At 34.2% G+C, this 24,370-nt stretch overlaps 1 protein-coding gene across 4 annotated transcripts in view; it reads right to left on the reverse strand.

The window, feature by feature from the left end:
* pyr (pyramus) overlaps window positions 1-24,370 on the reverse strand; it is a 123,346-nt gene that overhangs the window by 50,231 nt on the left and 48,745 nt on the right. For all 4 annotated transcript variants that reach the window (XM_085807684.1, XM_085807683.1, XM_085807685.1 and 1 more), the window contains 5 exons: window positions 23,079-23,123; window positions 9,926-10,204; window positions 9,729-9,833; window positions 8,078-8,253; window positions 3,382-3,505 (listed from right to left, as the gene is read on the reverse strand). In XM_085807684.1, coding sequence (XP_085663810.1) covers window positions 3,382-3,505; window positions 8,078-8,253; window positions 9,729-9,833; window positions 9,926-10,204; window positions 23,079-23,123 — 729 coding nt within the window. The remainder of the gene's footprint in view (window positions 1-3,381; window positions 3,506-8,077; window positions 8,254-9,728; window positions 9,834-9,925; window positions 10,205-23,078; window positions 23,124-24,370) is intronic.

The following is a 24,370-nucleotide window of genomic DNA, read 5'->3' on the forward strand; positions in this document are numbered from 1 at the left end:
TCAATTGATTAATATAAACATAAATTACAAGCTTTTACTTAAAATCTTTGTAAAACACGTTAAAAATAATTTTAACAGATGAATTAATTATAATATATTCTCTAAAATGTTTATAATCAATATTAATACTATAAATTTGAAGTTTTATTCCTTTTTTCAAAAAGCAAATTTGGAAATTTTAGCAGCCACAAAACATTTTATTTAAAACTGCTCAGCAGCATATGTGGTTTCTTTTCTTCTTTTAATCATTTAGTCTCGTATATAAATTGCATTTTATATTAATTTAGGCATATTTTAATTAATTAAAGAGTTAAACTCTGATGGTGTTCTATAGCAATAGTAAACAATGTCAAAAAAGATGTAAGTAAACGTTACAAATCCGCCAAATCTGATGTGCGTTTGTGACATCATTCATTGCTCGCAGTGGCTTATGGGTTAAGGGATTGAAGACGATGTGCATCTGAACCAATCCTGAAGGCGAAACTGCTTCATATCCCCGTTGCTCCCAAATACAAATGGCGGCTGTGCGAAAGTTTGCTGCATGTGAACGGGGCTTATGTTCTATGGTAATTATGGTATGGGGTGCGATATCTTGGCGCGGTTTTCGGCCCACTTGTTATTCTGCATGGGAAGATCACACCCAATCACTATCTAAGCATTCTAGGGGATCATGTCCATCCTTTTGTCCAGACTGTATTCCCTGAGGAGCGACCACTTTTTCAAGATGACAACAAACACCCCTACCCAAACTGCTAGGTGTATTCAAGAATGGTTTGAAGACCATGACGATGCCACTGAACATCTCGCTTGGCCCCCTCAGTCCCTGGACTTGAATGTTATTGAACATTTATGGGCATATTTGGAGTCCAAACTTCGTTCTCGATTTCCACCTCCATCCGGACTTTCGGAATTAAGAGATTGCTCTGCAGGAGGAATGGCTTAATAGTCCTATAAATATTGCCCATTACCTTTATGTATCTATCCCACGTCTTATTCAATCTGTACTTCACTCAAAAGGTGGTACAATTCCCTATTAATAAAGATTTTCCATTATTTTGCAGGTGTTCGGATTATTTTGTTCTCCATCTGTATATACACATTGTGTGGCTATCAATTTCCAGGACTGCTCTAATAACACCAGAACAGATGATGCAAAAAATGTAACCTTTTAATATGTTTCAAAGTAATCCCCATCTACCATAATACACTTTTGTGCTTGGCTGTATAAGTTGCATAAAAACTTTTAAGGTCCTCTTTTGGAAGGCTCTTCAATGTCGATGAGACATCCTTTTTAATGTCTTCAACATCCAGATGAGTTTGAGAAACAAAAAGAAGTCTGCAGGGACCAAGTCAGGAGAGTATAGTGGATGATGCAGCTTCACAACCTCATGCTTGGCCAAAAACCTGTGGGGGCAGGCACTGTCACGCAACAGAAACCAACTCCCATTCTGTCGAAAATGGGGATGTACTCTGTGAATTCTTTGTCAGAGTTGGGGAAGAACTTCTGCATAAAACTGTCTTGCAACAGTAGTGCCTGGTGGGACAAATTCATGATGAATAAGTCCTTCACTATGGAAGAAAGTGATTAACATGACTGATTTTGAAATCGAAATTTTTTCTGTTTAGGGGAGCTGGGAGAACACCATTCTGTGCTCGGTATCTTGGTTTCAGGGTCGTATTGAAAGCACCACGATTCATCACCCGTTACTATCAAATCCAGGAAAGCAGGGTCAGCGTGGTCGATGAGTTCACCACACGTGTCCATTCTGACTTGCTTCTGATCGTCTGATAAACAGTGTGGGACAAATCTGGAACACACCTTTGTGTTTCCCTGGGTCTTGCATCAGAATTTGGAGAACCAAGTCTTTGTTGATGTTCAATTCACTGGCCAACATTCGAATAGTCAGTCGCCGATCCGCTGTTACAAGCTTGCGAACTGTCTCAATTGTTTCAGGTGTATGCACAGAAATCGGTCACCCAGTGTGGTCATCATCTTCATCACTTTCACGGCTGTCCAGAAAACGTACATAGCATTCAAATGTGTGCGAACGGGATAATGCTTGCTCACAATGCACTTGCTTCAACATTGCAGGTGTTTCTGTCGTACTTTTGCCCAGTTTAAAGCAGAGTTTGATGCTCAAACTTTGTTCTATTTCAACACTTCCACAACACCACTTTACCACTTTGACAACACTTCACCACATACGTTTCCATTCGTCTTTCCCAGCCAAGCTCGTGTCTACAGCTGATGCACGCTGCAAGGACCATTTGCAGATGTACTACTTTCCAGATACCAGCAGCGCCTCTCTCGGGCAAGTGAACGGTTTCATGCTGTGACATGAATCCTGGATATTAATAGACACACCTTGTATATATACAGAACTCAATTTGCAGTTGAAAGCAAGCTATGTATACATTTTTTACATGAAATTTTAGGCTACATGAAAGGAAAACTTGCACATCAGTCAGGATTTGGATAGCAATGCATTTGTACTGTATAACTAGACATGCACTTACAGAAACGTTTTCCATCAGAATCATAGTTTCAAGTTCATTGCAGACTTTGTACATCTTTGAATTTTAAACTGCTCTTTCTATTACATATCTTAAAAGAAACTTAAAGTTTGTGTCAGTAATGTGAAGTGCCTATTTTATTTCTGTAAACTGTAACGTCAAAAAACCAAACACATCATTCACCTAAAAAAATATTATTTAAAAGAATAATGCCTAAATTTCCTTCATTTGCATTCAATAGCTTATACATAAAATTTTATTTTGAACCAGTAGCCAACAGATGCTAATTCAAAAGTGTATTTAATTAAAAATTATGAATGCAATGGTTAACAATGTAGTTAAAAAATTATATGTAAAACATATTCAATAGTTGACAGAATTGTAATGAATGTGAAACTCTCTAAAAAAAAAAAAAAGGAAGAATGATCATATTTTACAAATTACTTTAAAATAACCATTCTCATAACATTCAACATGTAACTTAATCAACACAAATTAGTAAAATTTTAAGAAACTTATCACCAATAAATGCAGATTTCAAAATTTTGAATAAAAACTTGTATTTTGAAAATCTGCATTTTCTATTTCAGAAATTCAAGATTTAAACAAATTGCTCCAACAAAACAATATATTTCTAATGTTTAGACTTCCGCACAAAATTGACAATTTAAATACTGTGGACAAATGAAGATGGACTTAGAATTCAGTGAAAAGTTAACCACAAGCAGCCCGAAATAATTTGAGATTACTGGATCAATAAGCTGACTTTTGTCACAGAAACTATGTAAGAAAGAATTTTTTAATTCCTTGACAATATAATTAACAACAGGGGAACATAGAAAACACTGAAAAATAAAATGAATTTACCATGTGCATGTCTTGTGTGCGAGCTCTAGTCCATCGGATTTCAAAATTTTCAAAACGACCTCCACGCCAGTGCTCACGAGCTTCCCGTTCACCATTGTCAAATACCTCATTTGACTCATCATATCTAAGATTAATTTTTAAAAAAGTATTTATTTACATCCTTCCAACATAATAAATGCATGCAACACTTGAACTGAGCAAAACAATCACAAATTAAAAAACAATGACTAATAATGGCCAAAGAAAACTGCAAAACAGCGAGTTTCTTTTGCAGACTTTCCAGCTGAAATGAATCAAATACAGCATATCCACTAAATAGCAAATGTAAACTGGGTCAATTCCTTAGGAAACATAAGCATTAAACACATTTCCCAAAGCAAAGAGTTACTTTGAACATTACTGCTACCCCATAAGAAAAAGAATTCATAAAATGAACAGTTAGAAAAAATGCCCTCATTTTACTATGCATTATTAGCAAATTGAACACAATTTTGGGGGAACCCCCCCATAGAATTTTATATATACTTCTAATACAGTGGCCAGCAAGATGAATATTATAGCTGAAAATACTAATACCTGTAACAATAAATAAAAGTTCTTTCTGTAATACATGCAGGTTATAACTGGCATTATTTCATTTAAATATTTCTTCATTAATAAAGTGTCTCAAAGGGATATCTAACATTTTAATTTGTTATAACTGCTGCTATTGTGATATGCAAAACTACAATGCATTCAAACAGTACTTGAATTTTTTGCAGGTCACAACAGTGAGTCTGAAACAACTTTACTTTGTGACAATTTGCTAATTTCTGAAACAGCAGGGAATATGTCAGATACAAAGACCTCACTAGACAAAATGGAAAATTACTAATATAGCTCTCCTACTGACAGTGCCACATAAATGTCATACTAAAGTATAAAACTACTAACAAAAATTAAACCACTAACCATCCGAGACATCTGGAATAAAATCAAAAATACCAAAAAAGATGGTGATGTCTGCTGAAATAGAAATGTGTATAATAATAATAATATATTAATATACAGAGTTATATGCTGAAAACCTGAAAAAAAAACACCTATGTTTGAGAAGAGGCCGAGGAACCATAACTTCCCCCACAAGCAGCCCAGTATAGTTCAGCAATATTACAACAGTCAGCAACAGAAAAGGATTTGTCTTAAAGAAGATGAGGACACAAGATAGGATTAAAATCCATGCAGTTCCCTGTAGAGGGGAGTGGGCAATCAGGAGAAGAAACAACACCAATGCAGTGCAAGTGTCCAAATAAAAAGTCGTGAGCAGTGTTGACGACAAAGTTTGCAACTGTAGCGTATCTCAGGTCTTGAGGAATAAATCTAGACTGAAGATTTTTTGCAGGCCTTTTCCATGGCCTGGGTTATTATATGTATTTTTGACTTTCTCTTTTATTTTACTTTTTATCACAGCGAAAGATTCTTCAAAAGTATAAGAGTAAGACTACTGAGACACACGCTTCCTTAAAGAGCCAATCAGCATGTTCGTTACCCGAATACCGCAATGGCTAGGGATCCACTGATAAGTTATTTTCAAATTTGAAATCAGAATATTGCTAGCGAAAGTACGTATAACAGAAAGGCGTGCAGAGTCATCATTATGGTATGGTAGGAGCAAAGGCCAAGATTGCTGCCTGAGAATCAATAAAAAAGACAGCCGTCTTATAATTTGTGATAGAAGGAAGTCTACAGAGAGCCTGATAGTCTCCACCTCAGCCTTAAAATTCATTGAGTTTAACCCAATGGCCACAGAACCCTCAAAAACACCATAACAGTGAGTCAGAGGCACCATCAGGTTTAGATGAGCCATCCGTATAGATATGGAGCTAGAGACCAGTGGAATAAAGTGTATGTATAATCAGTATCCAAGGAATGTGCTTTTAAAGCATTAGGCAGATTCACTTTTTTTCAACTGTGCTAACAGAAAAGGAATGGCAAAATCAGAAGGCAGAAGAATCAACAGAGAACGGACAGCTTGTTTTATAAAAGGGTTCACGAGCAAGGGTATTAATGTTGTAGTTTGTTCTGAGTTCTACTGCGGTTCAGCATGTAATCTAAGTTGACTATAAAGGACACCATGATATACAAGTCTCCTTTTCCAAATTTGTCCAAATTTGAGTAATTCCCAAATTAATGGCATAAGACTATCCATAACTCCTAAGGTTTTTGCTATGAATTTTATTGAATGATCATTTCAGTTCATTTTTTCACTCTGATTCCTACATATTTGGCTTTGTTGACTTGAGGGATGTTGTCATTAAAAAGGTAGTTTTCTGTTGACAGGCATATTCAAACATCATCTACATATTATTAAAAGTTGTGATTTGTGCTCATTAATAAAGCTATGCCACTTGGAGTACCATTCTTCAATCAAAGGAATAATGTTTTGCAGAGTCTTGACAGCATGATTGGCAATAACAGACTTCACAGCTAAGGCTGTGTCACCTGCATAACATCCTAAGAACTGATAATTCTTTAAATGAAATTTGGGAAAATCTGCAAAAAAGAATAAATAGAGGATGGGACCAATAATGGATTCTTACGAGACACCAGCATATACCAGCATTAATAATCCAAAAATCAGAAAGCTCTTTACCAAATTCCACGAAAAATTTTCTGTCTGTAATGAAGGGTATAATCACCTCAATGAGTTCTCAATGAAAGCCTAATTTAAAGAGCTTGTAGAAAAGACCCTCTTGCCAGATGTGGTGGAAAGCTTTCACTACATCCAGCATCAGTAGGGTAATATTTTTTTGTGCACAGTCACTCCTATGCACTTCGTGAGCCTGACCAACTGTTTTGTCATAGAGAAGCTTTTCCCGAACCCATATTGTTTGGGGGCAAGTAAATTCATGTACGGCTGGGTTCTGTTGAGAATAATCCCTTTGTAAATTCTGGCCAGTCCAGATAACAGATTGATGGGCATATAACCAACAGCTTGGGTCGTCTTTGCCCGATTTGGGGATGACGATTAGCTTCAAAATTTTCCATAATTTAGGAACATACGAATGCATTAAACAGACATTTAAAATACCAGTATATCTGCTTATAAAATTATATAGAAAATTGCTAATAGCAAGATTACTGATTTTATCATAACCTGGTGCCTTCTTAGCCTCGAGTTTCTTGATATGACTCATTTCACTGGGCATGGCGAATCCTGCAATGCATGCAATGGATCCTGCATGGTTCATGCATTCAGCGAATCTGTGACAGTATAGCACACCACATAGACAAAGTTGATATCTCAAGGGCTGGGGTTTGCCTTGAAATGATACTCCAGATGATTAGCTAAAACCATGAACTTCAGTACAGCACACCACATAGACAAAGTTGATATCTCAAGGGCTGGGGTTTGCCTTGAAATGATACTTCAGATGATTAGCTAAAACCATGAACTTATCTCTGTCTGTGAGGACAGCATGATTATTCACGTAAATCGGGTGGATGCACACATATTTACGATTTAGTCCTTTGGTGGAAGATCAGAAAGAACTGCTTGCGGCATCTAGACCATTTATTTTTCCTAAAATTTTTAATATTCTTACAAATCTTCTAAAGTGATTTCATTAACTTTGGGTCCCAAAGGCATAAGGAAATAGCATGCCTCAATTTCCTTATGCAATTTCTCTCTTTAATCTGTTATCTAATTTTAGTGGGAAGTCTGTTGGCGTGCTGGTCTTGAGGTAGTGGGGGTGGGTTTCCTGGCACAAAACCTTAATGCTTGAGGAATGCAGCAAGAAGCTTCATTAACTGCTGAGCAGATGCAAGAAGTGATATTCTCAACGTCTACGTCACACCAAGTTTTGACAGTAATATTTGGTATCATAACTAACTCATTATTTGTCCCCATGTGTAAGTATGAGCACATAAGAGAAAGTTTAGCTTCTGAGATAATACACTTTTATAATACATATATTACACCAAAAATACACATTTAATGTATGCACGGTATGTCAAACTGCAACTTAGATTTCAACATAAATCATATTTAAAAAAAACAGTCATTTATTTTTATTAGATAAAACAAGAATAATATATTTGACACTGCACGTGTTAGGTAAAGAACCTTATAATTTGCAGCACAGAATTGCCTTTTATCTAATTGATAATAAATAGCCTTATTATTTTTTAGTTTGGTTAAGTAGTAGCCTCTATTTTCATATTGCAATGTTCATCAACCAAAACAACCTTAAAATTTCAACAAATCTATCACTAGCAATAAAGGTTCAGTTTGTTTGATTATGTCAAAGCACTCGAGAGCTCTCTGCCTAAGAGGATCTAACAGCAAAGAAGCAGCAAATATATGTGACAGGATCAAGGCACGTTTATAGGTACCCTGTTCTAAAAGTGCAGCATTTTCAAAAGTATTTAAAATCTTTAAAAATGCTAGTCCAGTTATTTACAAATTTATATTCCTTAGACTTTCAGAATGAATTTAGATTATTTTACTCTCCTCACAATAAATAACCTTCCCTTCTTATATATACACACACAAGTACAAAGTATGAAATAAAAAATAAAAGGAATTTAAAAAGTTAGCAAAACAATGCTGTAATTTTAAATTACTAAAAGAAATACAAAAGAGATTTTATTTACATTTTAAATCAAATATAATTGTATGCATTAATAGTACACAAATATTAAAGCAAATGCTTACTTGTTGTAGTGGATATCATTCTTTGAACGAGATCTATTATATGATTTCTCTATGTAATTTTCATTTTCTTTATCAATGTCAGGTAAATATTTCTCATTGACATCAATGCTTAAATTCAATCTTTTTTCTTCAAAGTCTGGTTCCTCTTTTTTGCGTTCATTTGCTTTCTTCACTAACTGTGAAAATTATTTACACATTTAAGAAAACAAGTGTAATTAACATCTTAAAATTACACTTTTTATTAGAAATGTACAAGACTATAAGCTGAGAGTTATATAGACAGAAAAATAATGCAGGAGAAAAATGGAGATATGAGGATGCGCAATTTTATTTCATAGGAATTATTACATTCCATACCTATTTAAAAAAAAAAAAAAAAAAAAAAAAACAATGATAACCACCCTGAGTGTTTAAGCACACTGTTGAGAACATTTCAGGGCTACAAACCACAAATTACTAAAATCCCCCCCCAAAATTCTCGGCTTCTCTTTTTGCATGAAATGAAAGTGAGTAAATTTGATTACAGAGATGAGAGACATTACAGCACATTGAAAAATTGCTCATGATCTGGATAGCAGAAAACATTTACACACAGTATCATGTGCAGAGTTTCATTTATGTATAATATATATTTCAATCACTGACTTTGTATTTGAGTATTTATTAATCTAGTGGATTACTTTTTTTTTCTTTTTTAATTTCAAATGTATACTAGTGACCAAAATTATCACTACACATATAACAATAATGGTATTTTCATGAAATAAATGCAAAATGTGATTTACTTTACCATGGATGAAATAAAATGAAAACCTGATTATCGTTATCCCTTTAATTTAACCAACCTGTCTCTGATATACCACTAACAAATAAGCATCATTAAATGCTACTAATGGCAAGACATCATTAAATACATATTAAGTGCAAGGCACATATCCTTCAAATTTATGATTTAGCTTCAAATTTTAAATGAGTTCAACACAGCTTTTTAATAGATAAATTTGGAATAATCATTAAGATGGAGAATTTGCAATTCTTAAGATGATGAAGTTCTTATTGAAGGAGAGATTGGCTGCTTTAGAAGCAAGGCAGATAATTCTAAAATGGCAATATTCCAAAACAATCTATTATCAAGAAAAAAAGATAAATATTCTACTGCACAAAATTACAGAAAAAACTTACTGCTACTAAACATCATTTTCTGTCTACAACCATCACAACAGGAATGTGCTAAATAATAGAATTTAAAGCTTGAAAATTGGAATTTTGGTACAATGACACATTATTTGCAGGTTTAAAAAAGGAATTTATGCTGGAAAACAAACTGTTTTACTTTTTAATGAGACCATAACAAAAGAAGCCCATCTAATCTTTAGTAGAAAACTAACCTTGAAACAAAAAATTCTCTGTTAGAAACTATTGGATTTTTCAAAGCAGAAAACATAAAAATATCAACTAAGCCCTTAGCAAGAACTGAGCCACATATCTTCCATTTTTGAAATAGATCGAGAAACAGCCATGCCAGAAACGCTTCCATGAAGGAAATGCCCTTTCATGCTCTTACAATATATGGAAATAGAGAAAGGTCTAAAATCATACATTAATGCAGTATAATACTCCATTAAATGTAGAAATAATACAAAAAATTCACCTCTTTAGCCTCCCTTAAGCCTCTTTCCCATGCAGTTTCTACTGGAGTTGGTGGAGGTGGTGGAGGCAAAGGTGGTGGAACTGGTAAAAAGTCTGGTCCTCCACGCTAACAGAAAGCAAAAAATGTATGTAAATTAATCACTGAAATTATAGCAATTCTTTGATACCAGCAGTTTTAAAATAGTTTTAAATACTTACAGGCCCTCCTCTTTGATTAATTGGATTTATAATACCAGCAGATAAACTTGATTGGCACAGAGCATTCCCAGGACTATTTCCAGGCAATCCATACAGGGAATATCTTGAATTTCCAGCAAACATATTATAATAGCCTTTGTTATTAACACTTAGATGTAAAAAGCGACATAAATTTCCATAGGTACATTTGCCTCTATTATAAAATTTGCAAACTGCACGTGCTGGTTGCTTAGGGCTTGGACTACCATCCTTGACTTCTCCTTCTTCTAAATCATCATCCTGCAAAGCAGTATGTATAAGATATATATATTTAAGGCAGTGTTTTACATTTAGAGCATACATAGGGCAAAACATGATACATATACATACAGCATCCTATTTTTAATCGCAGCTTCATTTCACACATTTTTTTTTATAAAAAAGACATTACTTTGGCTGCTTTTGCATAAATTCAACAGGGTTCATAGCCACATTTTAGTTAAAAAAATAAGCACCTATAAGCACTTTCTAAGCTCATTTTAAGAAAAAAAATAAGCACCTGTCTAATTACATCATACACAACTGCATAACCTTAAAAATTAGAATTGTAATTTAAAATATGAGAAATGAAGTACTTATTAAGAGAGAATAAGCATTACCTTAACCATGGAAAATAATTACTTTTCTTTTTTTTTTTTTATTTTAAATAATAGTTCAATTTACAGAACTAGTTTACAATGAGAGAAAAAAAACTTTGAAGAACTAAACTATATTACAAGATTTAATGATGAAATTTCAGTTCAAAATAGAGAAAATAAATAATAATAAGGCATATTTATTGTATTCGTTTGGAACATAATAATAAATACAATTTATTTTTCCACTCATATTGATATTTAAATCTAAATTTTCATTGTATATCAGTTTTCTCTTAAAAGAAATTGCAAGCAAAGTAATTTAAGTAAAAAAGAGGAACATTTCTGAAGAAATTTGCTTCAAGCAGCCATCTTTAACAGTAAAAGCTTAACTAACCCGCATACTTGGAACTGGCGAATATTCGGACAGTCGAGCCTAACTTGAAGGAGCGGATGGGGGAGGGGGTAGACTGTAACCGCTCTTTAGATTTTTCCGCTAATAAATGCTTTTGACATTTCAATATGTGCATCATATAAAAATAAGCCAACGGAACTAAAAAATATTCTGCTTAGCAAGCACAGTAAAACTCTTTCAGTTAGTAAGTAAGTGTTCATAAACAAATCTTGGACTGAACATCAAAATTAATTATCTCTGCAAAATATCGCAAACATTATTGCGCAATACGTGCGCCATAATTCTTCCCTACGTGATATTATGCAATCGGAATCAATAACTGCCGGTATTGGGAGAATAAAGAACTAACTAATTGGGGTGTTTTTCTTTCTAATTTTCAACACACGGCGTTAAATTTCCAGAATAGAATCATTCTTCGCTTGGGTTGGTAGACCACAGAACTTTTAGTCCTATTCAATCCAGATTGGAAAGTAACCAAAAAAAAAAAAAAAAAAAGTCCGTTGCTTGTTTTGCAGCGAACTGTAACAGTTTCAATATTCAAGATTTTGCGGAGAAAGGGGAGACCTCTCAACCTTCGTACTGTATAATATATTGGCCAAAAAAAATGTAATTATTTTGACTATTCGATTACTTTCCCTTTATTTAAGCCATTCCGAATATTATTCCTTAGAAAGCTAATCTGTGTTAAAACACAACCATTTTTGGAAGTTTACTACACTTCAGCAGTTACTGCAACTATGTTATTATAAACATTCATACATATGCTCATAATATAAGCATAACGACCATAACAAACATGAATATGAACTGACCAAGCAGAACGAGAATGCAAATTTTTAAGATCTTGATAGAAATTCAAACATGTGTAGTATTTGGGTGGGAGGAAAAGAATGCCGAATGTAGCGGAATTTTCTACTGCTTTCGCAATTCTTTGACCAATAGAACGACAGGCACCTGTCTGTACTCTTTGTGTACACCAAAGGTTATGTTAATGCAGAGAAAGGGGGAAAAGCTATTTCCGGGAGTATGACTCAGCATCTGACATTCCATATTAGGAAGAAAAGTTGTTTATTTAGTTTCGGCTTTGGTACGGGGAAAAATAGGAAAAATAGCGCGTTCATTAAAAAAAAAGCACTAAAAGCAAAAAATAAGCATTGAAAACAAAAAAATAAGAACTTTAAAAGAAAAAGTAAGTACCTATAAGGGCCTTTATATTTTGTTTTCAAATATAAGGACTTATAAGCACTTGTAAGGACCGCTACGAACCCTGTTCAAAGACAGTATCCCATATACAGTACAAAGTCCAATATTCGGACGTCCATTATCCGGAATGATCTAACATCCAGACCTCAAAAGCAACACTAAGGTTTTTTTTCTCGTAGGCTTTACGCATGTGCATTTAATCCCCCCTCCGCGCATAATATAAATCTGGAGAGTAATGATTCTTAATTTCACTTGATACTAAATAAAATACCTTGTTATCGAAGAAATGTTCATTTTAGCACAAATCTGTCCGATCAGTAATTTGGCTCCGCTGCTGCATATCTGCTTTGGCACACATCTTAAACCGAAATATACCACATAGATACATCGTTGATCTGGCAAATCATTCTTTATTATACTTTCCTTTCATCACTGCATGTTTATCAAAACATGACAACTTGAGTAATGACTCCTGTAGCGATGCCTAAACAATTTTTTTATGTTAGTAATTGAATAATAAATGAGTATGGTAACCTTTTATGTTGACATTATGCTTGGCATTGATTACAGATTTAAGTTAAAATACGCTAGAAAATGTTGACGAGGAAAAATTTACCAAAAATTTCTTTCCATATGATAAAAATAGATTCTGTTGATGATAGAGATAGACCCAAAGATTACATTTTGTATTACATATGTGAGAATTTATTTATTCAGAAATATGATAAGCCTTAACCTTTTAATTGTCAAGTTATTTTGATGATTTGGGTGCATAAATTGTTAATTTTTTTTTATTCCAAAAATGAAATGTTTGCCTCAAAGTCAAAAAAAAAAAAAAAAAATGCTGCGCACTTTGAATTTTAACCTCTATCCTTTGAAACCTTCAATCAAATGCTGCCATCTGTTGAAGCCGAAACAAACTTCTCACGATATATATTTCGGTATAACAATGCAATGCACTCAACAAAAAATTAGCCCGAGTAATATTCGGCCGTGACATTTTGGAATACCAGTGCTGTGCCCGAGATTATTTCGGGCATGACAGTTAAAAGGTTAAGCATGTCCAAGAAATAGACATAAGTATAATAAATAACTAAACTAATACAGTAGACTTCCGATTATCCGCGCCTGCCGAACAATTTTTTTTTACAAGCGTAAAGCAAAGATAATAAAAATGTTCACAAAACTGAACAAAACGTTAAATTTGCTAACAACATGCTTATTTATGGCAAAAATATCCCGGGCCTTCTCGGAACCTACCCCTCTGATGAGCAAGTGATTTCTTACTCACCCCTGCAGGCCCGCTCCACCTCCCTCGTCTTAATCTTACTGACACGTCCACTTCCTTCCACTCGTCGTTGTTAGTTTAAGCCGGATTGTGTTTGCGAACCGGTAGGAGTTAATTTCTTATCCTTTATTTTTATTGTGTTGAGTGCTTGTGCTTTTCGTTACCAATTTAAAATGTCAGGAAAAGGAAAGAAGGTTGTGTTGACGATTGCGGAAAACTAGAATTAATTTCCAAAGTAGCAAACGGCACTACAAGGCAGCAGATGGGATTGGATTATGGAATCGTGGAAACAACAGCGTGTGACATTCTAAAGAAAAAAGACAAACTGGTGAAATTTGCATCAATGTCGAACAGTGCTTCCGCAATGAAAACGTGAAAAACTATGAAGGGACCTTTGATGAGCTAGACATGGCTTTGACAGAGTGGTTAGCTTAAGTTCGAAAAGAGGGTACTCCTGTAAATGGTCCTATCATTGAGGCGAAGGCAAGAACCTTTCTTGAGTTGATAGGCTTGAAAGGAAATTTTGATGTGTCTTCTGGCTGGTTGACTCGTTTTAAGCAGCGACATGGAATTCGAGATATTGGATTTCATGGGGAGAAACTTAGTGGTGACCAACAAGCAGCCAATGATTTCCACCATGAATTTCAAGAACTTGTTTTAAAAGAAGACCTATCTTTTGAACAAATTTACAATGCCGATGAATCGGGACTTTTGTGGAAATGTCTTCCCATTCGCACTTTAGCATTTGAAAGTTAAAGTAAAGCGACGGGTCATAAAAGCAGCAAGGAAAGGATCACTATCATGTCTTGCAGTAATGCTACCGGTGGACATAAACTTAGACTTGTTGTCACTGGAAAGTCAAAAAAAACCGAGATCTTTCAAAGGCACAAGGATAGAAAATTTGCCCGCTGATTACTTTAATCAAAAAAAAAAAAAAAAAGGATGGATGAACCGAAACATTTTTCAAGAATGGCTCGAAAAAATCTTTGTTCTTCAAGTGCGTAAACATCTTAAATCGAAAAAACTGCCTGAGAAAGCTATGCTATTGATCGACAACGCACCTTCTCACCCAGCAACAAGCGTGCTAAAGTCTTCTGATAGACAAATATTTGCAAAGTTTCTCCCTCCAAACGTTACTGCGCTAATCCAACCCATGGACCAAGGAGTCATTACAACAATGAAGAGAACATACCGAACCAAGCTGCTAATGACCGAAATTGAAAAAGGTTATGATCTGAAAGAGTTTTGGAAACACTACACAATCTTGGACAGCATCTACGATATTGCATTTGCATGGGACTCAGTGAAACCGTCAACCCTCATAAAATCATGGAGAAAACTCATGCCTAATGTTGAAGCCAACAACAACCTAAACCCTTCGAGTTGTGAAGAAGAGAATGAAGATGTAGACACGCCCACAACAACTCTTGCCGATATGGTGAAAACAGTTCTGGGTGGTCAGAACGTCGATGCTGAAAACATTAACGAGTGGTTGAAGTGTGACGTCAACGATCCTGGCTTCGAACGCTTGACAGATGACAAAATTGTGAAGAAAGCAAGGGGAGAGACCGAGAATGAAGGACAGCAAAGTGAAGGCGAATAAGAGCACATTGTGCAGATGCGGAAGACTCACAAAGTGGCTTTGCAACAAGTCGATGGACTGCTGAGCTATTTGGAAGAACAAGACGACGCGGAGTTGGCCGAGGAATTTATGCTACGAAAAATGCAAACTCGGATCATGAGAAAATGCTTCCAAAGCAAATGACTGATTTCTTCAAAAAGGTATAGTTTTACAGTTATGCTTTTGTAATTACATAATACATTACGGTATTAAAACAGTACATACGTATTAGTTTTCTGTGTATCCTTGACGCCTCTCGTAAGTACAAAGCACTTTTCTGTTTTCATTAACAAAATGCATTTTAGGTTAGTTTTGAGTGATATACTAAAATATTAAACATTAGTTAAACATTTCCTGCTGTTTATTTTGCGTTTTATTGTACAGAAAACGATTTTTCAAAATTGGAATGACTGTTTTCTCTTTTGCTGTACCCGTTTTTAGCTTCTTTCGGATTATCCGCGATTTTTGTTATCCGTGGCGGCCACGCCACCCAATTTCGTGGATAATCGGGAGTGTACTGTACAATTCATGCTCAATTGTCTCAGTGCACGACTAAAGCAAGATAAATTTAATGGAACAACTTGTCATTAGTCGCCAAGCTTGTAATGCATAGCTAAATATGTATAGTGAAGGATAGCTAAATTTGATGATGACAGCCACTTATTTTAAAAGGCTTTCGGATATCTCAAAACAAAGGTGAAATTTTCCAAGCACTTCCCACAACCCTTGGCGTGCCAATTTATATGGCGCATATCGATGTATACATGGACAAAGTCAAGGGAGTGTGCAATGCCAAGTTTGGGCAATTCTCTGATGCCTTTTTAAGTGAAAATAGGTCGATGTGCACATGGATACCGATTTTGTGCAATTCTTTGACTTGCTATTTTCAAGTTGGTGATTTTGAGAAACGTGCGAAGCAGTGGGTGATTCTGCACTTTCCCGGTTTGTTGCCAAGGGTATGGGCTCTCCTACGATTTAACCGATTTTGTAAAGAAATGTGAAGAAGCGGTAATAAATGAAAAGGAAGTTTTTTATTGTGATGACAATGCTTCTCAATCATAAATCATTAATGAATGGCGAAATCTGTAATATGGTTCTAGATGAATAGTGAAGAAAGTGACAGAGAAGTTACTGAAAACGAGAAAATTTCGATTGACAAATTAGTCGGAATTCTCGAAACTGCAGATACAGGACTTCTACATTATGTCTGTCTACAGAATTAAAGAGAAAGTATTAGCACAAAAAATGAAGAAACTTAAAGAACTTACATTGAAAGAAATGCTTAATAAGGTAAACAAATAATAATTAAGCTTTTTTTTTTTTTTTGTAAATTTTTATACCCTTTAGATCATAAATACTTCATTGTTTCATAAATCACGATTTCACATTTTTAATTTTATAATTTCTACATGCCATCTTACTAGATTTAAATTGATGATCTATCCAGAAAAATCCCAAATCAGAAATCGCCGAAGTCCCGATGAGTCCAGTTTTCGGACTTTGTACTGTATTCCTAATTGATAAGTTATGCTCTTATTGTACGCTATAAATGGTAGGGAAAAAACTGAGAAATTACTTCAAGAAGCGATGAATAGTTGGCTGAATATAATCTCTTAACTAATACCACATTTATTAAACATCATTTGCTTTACCACAGAAAGAGGAAACGATTGCTGAAAACTAGGTTTTAGTCCTGGGTTTCAGTTACAATACACATTGCTGCATAGGTCTTTTAGTATTCTCTTTATGTGTATTGTGAATTTATAGCATTTTGATTTAGAAAATTCTCATAGAGACATCACTCCAAATCTGGATAGGCATGATGCTCCTTGCATTAATCAATGAACAAATTAAGTCATAACTTAGAGCATTAAAGAAAACAAATATTTAAATTAACAAAATGGAGAAAAGAGGAAATGCTTTAAACCATTCTAATATCCTAATTACTCAGTAAAAATGGATAAACCAGAATTTTTGAGAACCTCAGTTCTGAGTGAAAGTTTTCAACGAGGAATTACCTAATTACAGCAAAACACACTAGATCAACCTTGTGGAATAGATACCTTGGTGGAGAACTTTCAGCTGGAAATTGGCCTGTATTTACATTATACAATAGGGAATCCACAGGAAGCATTTTAATACACTATAACAAGGAAGATTTCTTAAACTGCCTTTCAATCTGTATTTAATTTTGGAAACAAAATATTGATAACATATTACAGAAGATAAAATACAACACAGTCTTGATTGTCCAATTAATTTTATGTACCTTATTAATTTGTTTTTTTTTTCTTACCAATAGTTATTAACAAATTAGGCAATATATATCACAGAAAACAGTAAGGGACTTTTGTATCATAGATGGATAAAGAAAAGATACCACAAACTCAGATTGTTATCAATGGTTACTTAAAGACACAATTTGCATTATAGGCGGGTATATTTAGCCTATAAATAAAAAAAAGATGAAGATTATAAATTAAAGCTAAAATCAAATCAAAATCCACATACTTTTAGTACAAAAAGAAACGAAAAATTTTTGGATGTAGTAATGATTTTAATAGGTAGAATGAAAAATAATGAGACTGAGATCATCTATCATAAAAACCATTATTTCAACAATGCTGATTTCATCTACGCAACTTCCATTAACAAATTAATTTTAGTTTATTAACTTCTATGCAAGATAAATCTCATAAAAGAATGACCATACACTTCATTTGATAAAGAAGTTGTATAAAAAGAACATATTTCCCATAATACAAAGATGTTAAAGCAAGCATGACAAATGTTTAAATTTCAGAAAAATCAACTAAGAGGGCATTGATTTTGAAGGAGGTAACTTACAATTATACCACACATCTTAGTCATGCTCTACTGAAATTTTTCAAGTCGGTTCAAACAAAGACTAAGTAATATAAAGTCAGATAGCAAAGTCGCGCAAAAATTCACACCTTTGAGATATACATGATTCGTTTTAAACATTCAAACAAAAAATAAATAATTCACAGGTCAGTTTATATTAGCAGCCCAAATCTTTAAATTGTTTTTCTGAACTTTGATAAGAAATTCAAATTTTCCTCTGTGACTCAAAATTTGAATTGCAAAATCTTCTTACACTGTTGGCCATTAAAATTGCAACACCATGAAGGAAAGCAAATACAAAAAACATATTTATTGAATTTAAACGGTATGGCATGAAGACAAAATGATTAAATTTGTATGCTGTATGCAGTTTGGGGATTTATGAAATTAGTAAATACAGCTGCGACCAATGGAAGCAAAAATGTCCCTTACCCGGTTAGGCATGGAGTTGAACTGGACTTGGATGAGGAGAAACAGGCAAATCATTCCATGCTGGTTCAAATGCATACAACATATCATCAACCTTATTAGCTGGAGAGGGGTGGCGGGCCACTCTCTTAGCAATCCATGACCAAGTGTTTCCAATGAGTGACAGATCTGGAGATCATGCAGGCCAGGGCAGCAGTCGAATACACCGTGTATTGAGGAAGGTCAGAACATGACATGCAACATTTGGTCTTGCATTATCTTGTTGGAAGATAGCATTTGGCAGGCCTCAAAGATAGGCCACAACTACTGAACGTCAGATGTCATTAATGTACCAATATGTGTTCAAATTACCATTGATCCGCACTAGAGATGTGCATGTCGTCTAACCAATGGCTGCCCAAATCATCTCAACAGGTGCAGGGCCCTTATGCGGATATCGAATGCAAGCAGGTGATGTGCAGTCTCCTCGGAGCCTCCAAACATGTATACCGCCATCAGAATACTGCAGGCAGAACCGGACTCATCTGAAAAGGTGTCATTATGTCACTCTTGTAGCCAGCTTTGTTGATCGGTGCACCAGATTCGCAGTCTCTCTCTATGATGCATTGTCAAGGGAAGACGAAGCAATGGTCTTCATGCTGATAGTCCACTGCTGCAAAAGTCAGCGCATTATACGAGCGGATACTGGGCGTGCTGCAAACATGCCCATTTCCCAAACTATCGGCACATGATGTTGTATGGTTTTCAGCGTTTGTAGCCACAGTTTAGTTAAAAAAATAAGCACCTATAAGCACTTTTCAAGCACATTTTAAGGAAAAAATAAGCACCTGTCTAATTACATTATATACAACTGCATAACCTTAAAAGAAAAGTTAGACTTGTAATTTAAAATATGAGCAATGCAATATTTATTAAGAGAATGAGCACTGAAATTTCAGTTCAAAATATAGAAAATAAATAATAATAAGCCATATTAATTGTATTCGTTCGGCACCTAATAATAAATACAATTTATTTTCCCACTCATATTAATATTTAAATAATTTAACTTAAATCAAAATTCTGAACATTTTACAAATTTTCATTGCATAACAGTTTTCCCTTAACATATATTCTAAGCAAAGTAAATTAAGTAAAAAAGAGGCACATTTCTGAAATCAGAAGACGGGAAATTGCTTCATGCAGTAATCCTTTAACAGTAAAAGCTTAACTAACCCGCATTTTCGGAAATTGCCGAATATTCGGGATAGTAACTGGAAAAAGAGGAGTGGGGGAGATTGTAGCCGTTCTTTAGATTTCTCGGCTAAATAATTGATTTTGACATTTCGATATGTGCATCATATAAAAATAGACCAATGGAACTGAGAAATATTCTGCTTAGAAAGCATAGTAAAACTCTTTTAAGTGTTCATAAACAAATCTCGTACTGAACATCAAAATTAATTATCTCTGCAAAATACCGCAAACTTTATTGCGCAATACGTGCGGCGTAATTCTTCCATATGTGATATTACGCAATCAGAATCAACAGCAGCCGGTATTCGGAGAATAAAGAACTGAGTAAAGGAAAAGAAAGAGACTTACTATTCTGGGGTGTTTCTGATTCTAATTTTCAACAGACTGCGTTAAATTGCCGGAATAGAATCAATCTTCGCTTAGGCTGGGTGGACCGCAAAAACTTTTAGTCCTATTCAATCCAGATTGGGCAGTGACAGGAAAAAAAAGAAAAAGAAAGAAAGACCGCTGTTTCAATATTAGAGATTTTGCGGAGAAAGGAGAACTCCCAACCTCCGTACTGTATAATGTATTGGGGGAAAAAATTATTTTGACTATTCGATTACTTTCCTTTTATTTAAGCCATTCCGAATATTATTCCTTAGAAAGGTAATTTGCATAAAAACACACCCATTTTTGGAAGTTTATCTATACTTCAGCAGTTACTGCAACTATATTATAAATTTTCATTCATATGCTCATAATATAAGCATAACGATCATAATAAACACGAATATGAACTGAAACGCGGAGCACGCACCACAGGTTACTTTAATGCAGAGAAAGGGGGGAAAAGCAATTTCCGGGAGTATGATTCACCATCTGACGTTGCATATAAGGAAGAAAAGTTGTTTATTTAGTTTCAGCTTTGGTACGGAAAAAAAATGCGCGTTCATTAAAAAAAAAAGCACTAAAAGCAAAAAATAAGCACTAAAAATAAAAAAATAAGGGCTTTAAAGAAAAAGTAAGCACCTATAAGAGCCTTTATATTTTATTTTCAAATATAAGGACTTATAAGCACTTGTAAGGACCGCTACGAACCTTGGTTTTGCAGGGCTGACCCTCACAATATATCTGACCTCTCGGGCGTTAGTCATGATAGTATGTTAAGATCCTGCAAGTCATTCAGTAAGACCCTCAGCAACCCATTCCATCTATATTCACATGCCAGTGGTTGGATGTCCACCAGTGCAACGGGTGATATCAGAACAATAATCCACACTCTCAATAGGCAACAAACCTGCCTCTATCAAAATACGACACTTGCTGGTAAGCATTTCTTCTTCATATTCGAGGCATAACACGATACTCTGAGTAAACTCTGGCCTTACAAAGTGCTTTCCGAATGAGAAACCCACTACACAACTTTTGTTTCATGCAGTGCTTGAGATGTTGTTTCTTCCTTCTGCATAGTCTAAATGTACTTAAATACTAATCATTTGCATATCCCAACCCCTTCATTATTTCATGTGATTTTGACGCTCATCAGATCCTTCCTTCCTGGTGTTGCAATTTTAATGGCCAGCAGTATACTTACTGAATTATGGTTGATGCTTTTAGCACATATTCCTTATTGGAAAGTTAAATTAGTAAATTTAGGATAACAAAGCATTAATTTGTTTACCATTAGAGATAAATGCAATGATAAAAAAAAAAAAACTTGAGATCAAAAATAAAAAAAAATACCACTTTTAGAAAGTTTTCTAAACGAAAATAATTTGAACATAAAAGAATTAACATCCAACATTAAAAATCACCATTTTCCATTGATAAATAATTTCAACATTTATTTTTTAGAAGATTATCAAAAAAATTGGATTAGAAATCTATTTTGTTCAAATGTACCTGAAATTTTCTCTCGTGAAGAGAAAGAACAATCGATAGAAATTTCCTGTGATCAAACTCTAACTGAAGATTTCAAAAATAACACACTTGTTAACATTTGGCTGAACAGGGGGAAAAAAAGAATTTTCAGGTATGTCAATTAAGCTATATTAAATTTGTATTGCTTTTTTCACAACCTATTTCTGTACACATGAATTTCTTCCATATTTATCCATGGCAGAGCAATTGGGGTTCATCTGCTCTTTGGCAGATGAGGATGATGGTTCGTTAAAAACTATCAAATTTAGTCCTGTGAAAATTTGCAAATATAATGCAGATTTTTGTTGTTTGACTTCTAAATTAATATTTAATTAATTTTCTCTTTCTTCTAAATTAATATCTTCTTTTACCGAAACCTAAGGATCTTTACAAAGTGTACAAAATTGAGAATTCAGACTTCATAAAAAAATATACTGTAGAAATAAGATACAGCATGGACATAGCCTCTTTAGAATTTTCTAACTGGCCCCTGGGCATACACACATAATGGTTTAGGCACTATCAACTACTCAGTGACATCTTAACCAAATTTTTCAGTGCAGTAACAGCTCTCGTGTCCATGGATCAGTATTCATCAGACTGCTCCAAATCAGATTGGCTTTGAAAAAGTTGCTATTGCCTGAGGTATGCTCCCATACTAGACCAGCATCACTCTATGAAATTTTCATGCTCAAGTTACCAGCCAGAAAATCGCCATCAGCTACAACTCTAGGATAGCACAACCATGTGGAAGCCAGCTTCACAAAATATGTTACCCTGATGCATCTCCATTTGTCAACAGTGTAAACATAACTAGAAAGTGCAAGGGAATGTAAACAAACCAGCTACAAAGTACGTTTAAATTTGAAAGCAATGTCCGATAAATAGCAGACAAATACACTGACCTAAGCTGCAAAATTTTAAACTTAATTAGACATGTAAAAATTAATATTATAAAAACATCAAATCATGCACACAACATTTAAAGCACAAATAAATGCTGAAATTTTTAGTCTTCATGTATTATAAAAAGGAAAGCATCTTTATGGTCATCTTGGTAAATATTTCACTCTTTTTTTATATATAATGCTTTGCTCCTCATCTTTGCTTAAGAATTATAGGATGGGGCACAGAAACTTTTTAAGGCGAATTATAAAAAAGTATCGATGATAGACAAAAAAGATATTTTTACTAAGAGAAGAACACAATTTAAGGTTTTCTACAGTCACATGGGTGCAGAAAATTCTAAAATAATTTCAGTAATATAACTAAACCACTTTTGCAATCAAAATATGCTTCAGGGCATTTTTATTATTTAATACTATATAATTTATCATGCTGAATTTTCTGAAAATCAAAGATTATAAGATTGTATTCAAAGATTATATTATTTGTTGATTTATAAGAATTCTACTCTATTAGCAATTTTACACTTGAAGAACTGACAGTTTGCCATAAAACGTTCATCAAAGACACTGCAGCTTGACTTTTGCAAAGAGGGACACATATATGTCTACAAAATATATACTGCAAGATTATCACACAAAGACAATTTTATACACAAACTAAAACAAACTTACATCTGATATTTCCCCATCATCCTCGCCTTCTTCCATTAGATCACTCTAAAAAAAATAATATATGATTACATAGAACAAACAATAATATCAATGTAAAAAAAGCATTTCATATTAAAGCATTTTTTACATCCCCCAACCATACAGTTTTTGGGGGCAGGGACTAAGGGAAAGTATAAGTGCAATACCACTCCCCTTTATTTCAGTGGCTAAGTATCACCATGATTAAATAAGGGCTAAAAATGAACTAAAAACAAGTAATAGTTTAATGAAGCAGAAAGCTCCAGCAATTAAAAAAAATTAGATGTACTGAATGATATATGTATAGACTCACACACTTCTTAATTACAAAGGAGTTTCTGTAATTTAATAAATTTAATGCCCCTAATATTTTAAAAATGTAAGAAATACAATATTTTCTTGTCTGTAAGATAATCACAAAAAGTAAATGCCTCTTAGATAGCAACCAGTTTGGTTCCATCATCGTTGTGGGATCTGCTGTTCAAACATTTATTATTCAACTGGCACAAATTTCACATATATCTCACTTAGCAACTTCGAGGTGCAAACAAACAAAATGTGTTTCGTCAACTAGCATGCATTTCCAGTTGGTCTCATGATGTGTGCATTTATCAGGGGTGTTTGTGGGACCCCCAAAAATCCCCTGAAACTTTTACGGACTTACTACCGACATTTTGGAGTTTCGAGAAGGGGGGGGAAGAGAAATGAAAAATTACAATTATGAAGTATTGAATGACCTAATTATAAAATTTCAATGAATTACCTTTTTTTTGCAAAATTAATAACCATAAATTTTCAAACATATAAACTACTACATTTTACGTAAATATTTTAAATTACCTGAATTAATTCTTTAAAAAAAATTATCTAATTTCTGCTGCTTTTTTTTATTTTCTGATGTTTGTGGGCTTGTCTTTCTTTTGTGGTAAACTTCATAATTGCAGGAAGGTTGACTTTTATTTTCTTCATTTACAGTTGAAGAAATTTCCTCGAGAACTGCACATGCAGACGTAGAAGCAGTTTGCTTTTCTGCTAATGTAGAAGGTTTTTTAGAGACTTTTATATGTGACTCATCTGAAATACATGTTTTTAAGTCCTCTTGATATGTTTCCAACTTCTGTTCATATTTAGTAAGAGATCTTTGTGAATTGGATCAGTCATTGGATTTTTTGAGCCATATTTTTTATGAGGTTTCTTTAGAAGCCATTAAATCATATTTAATAGTCTGCACTGCATCTAGGGAATCAATCTTAAGAGCGGTTCTATAGTCAGTG

The sequence above is a fragment of the Stegodyphus dumicola genome, chromosome X1 (assembly GCF_044657685.1).
Source record: "Stegodyphus dumicola isolate Sdum_Otavi_A_Nest chromosome X1, ASM4465768v1".
Taxonomy (NCBI): domain Eukaryota; kingdom Metazoa; phylum Arthropoda; class Arachnida; order Araneae; family Eresidae; genus Stegodyphus; species Stegodyphus dumicola.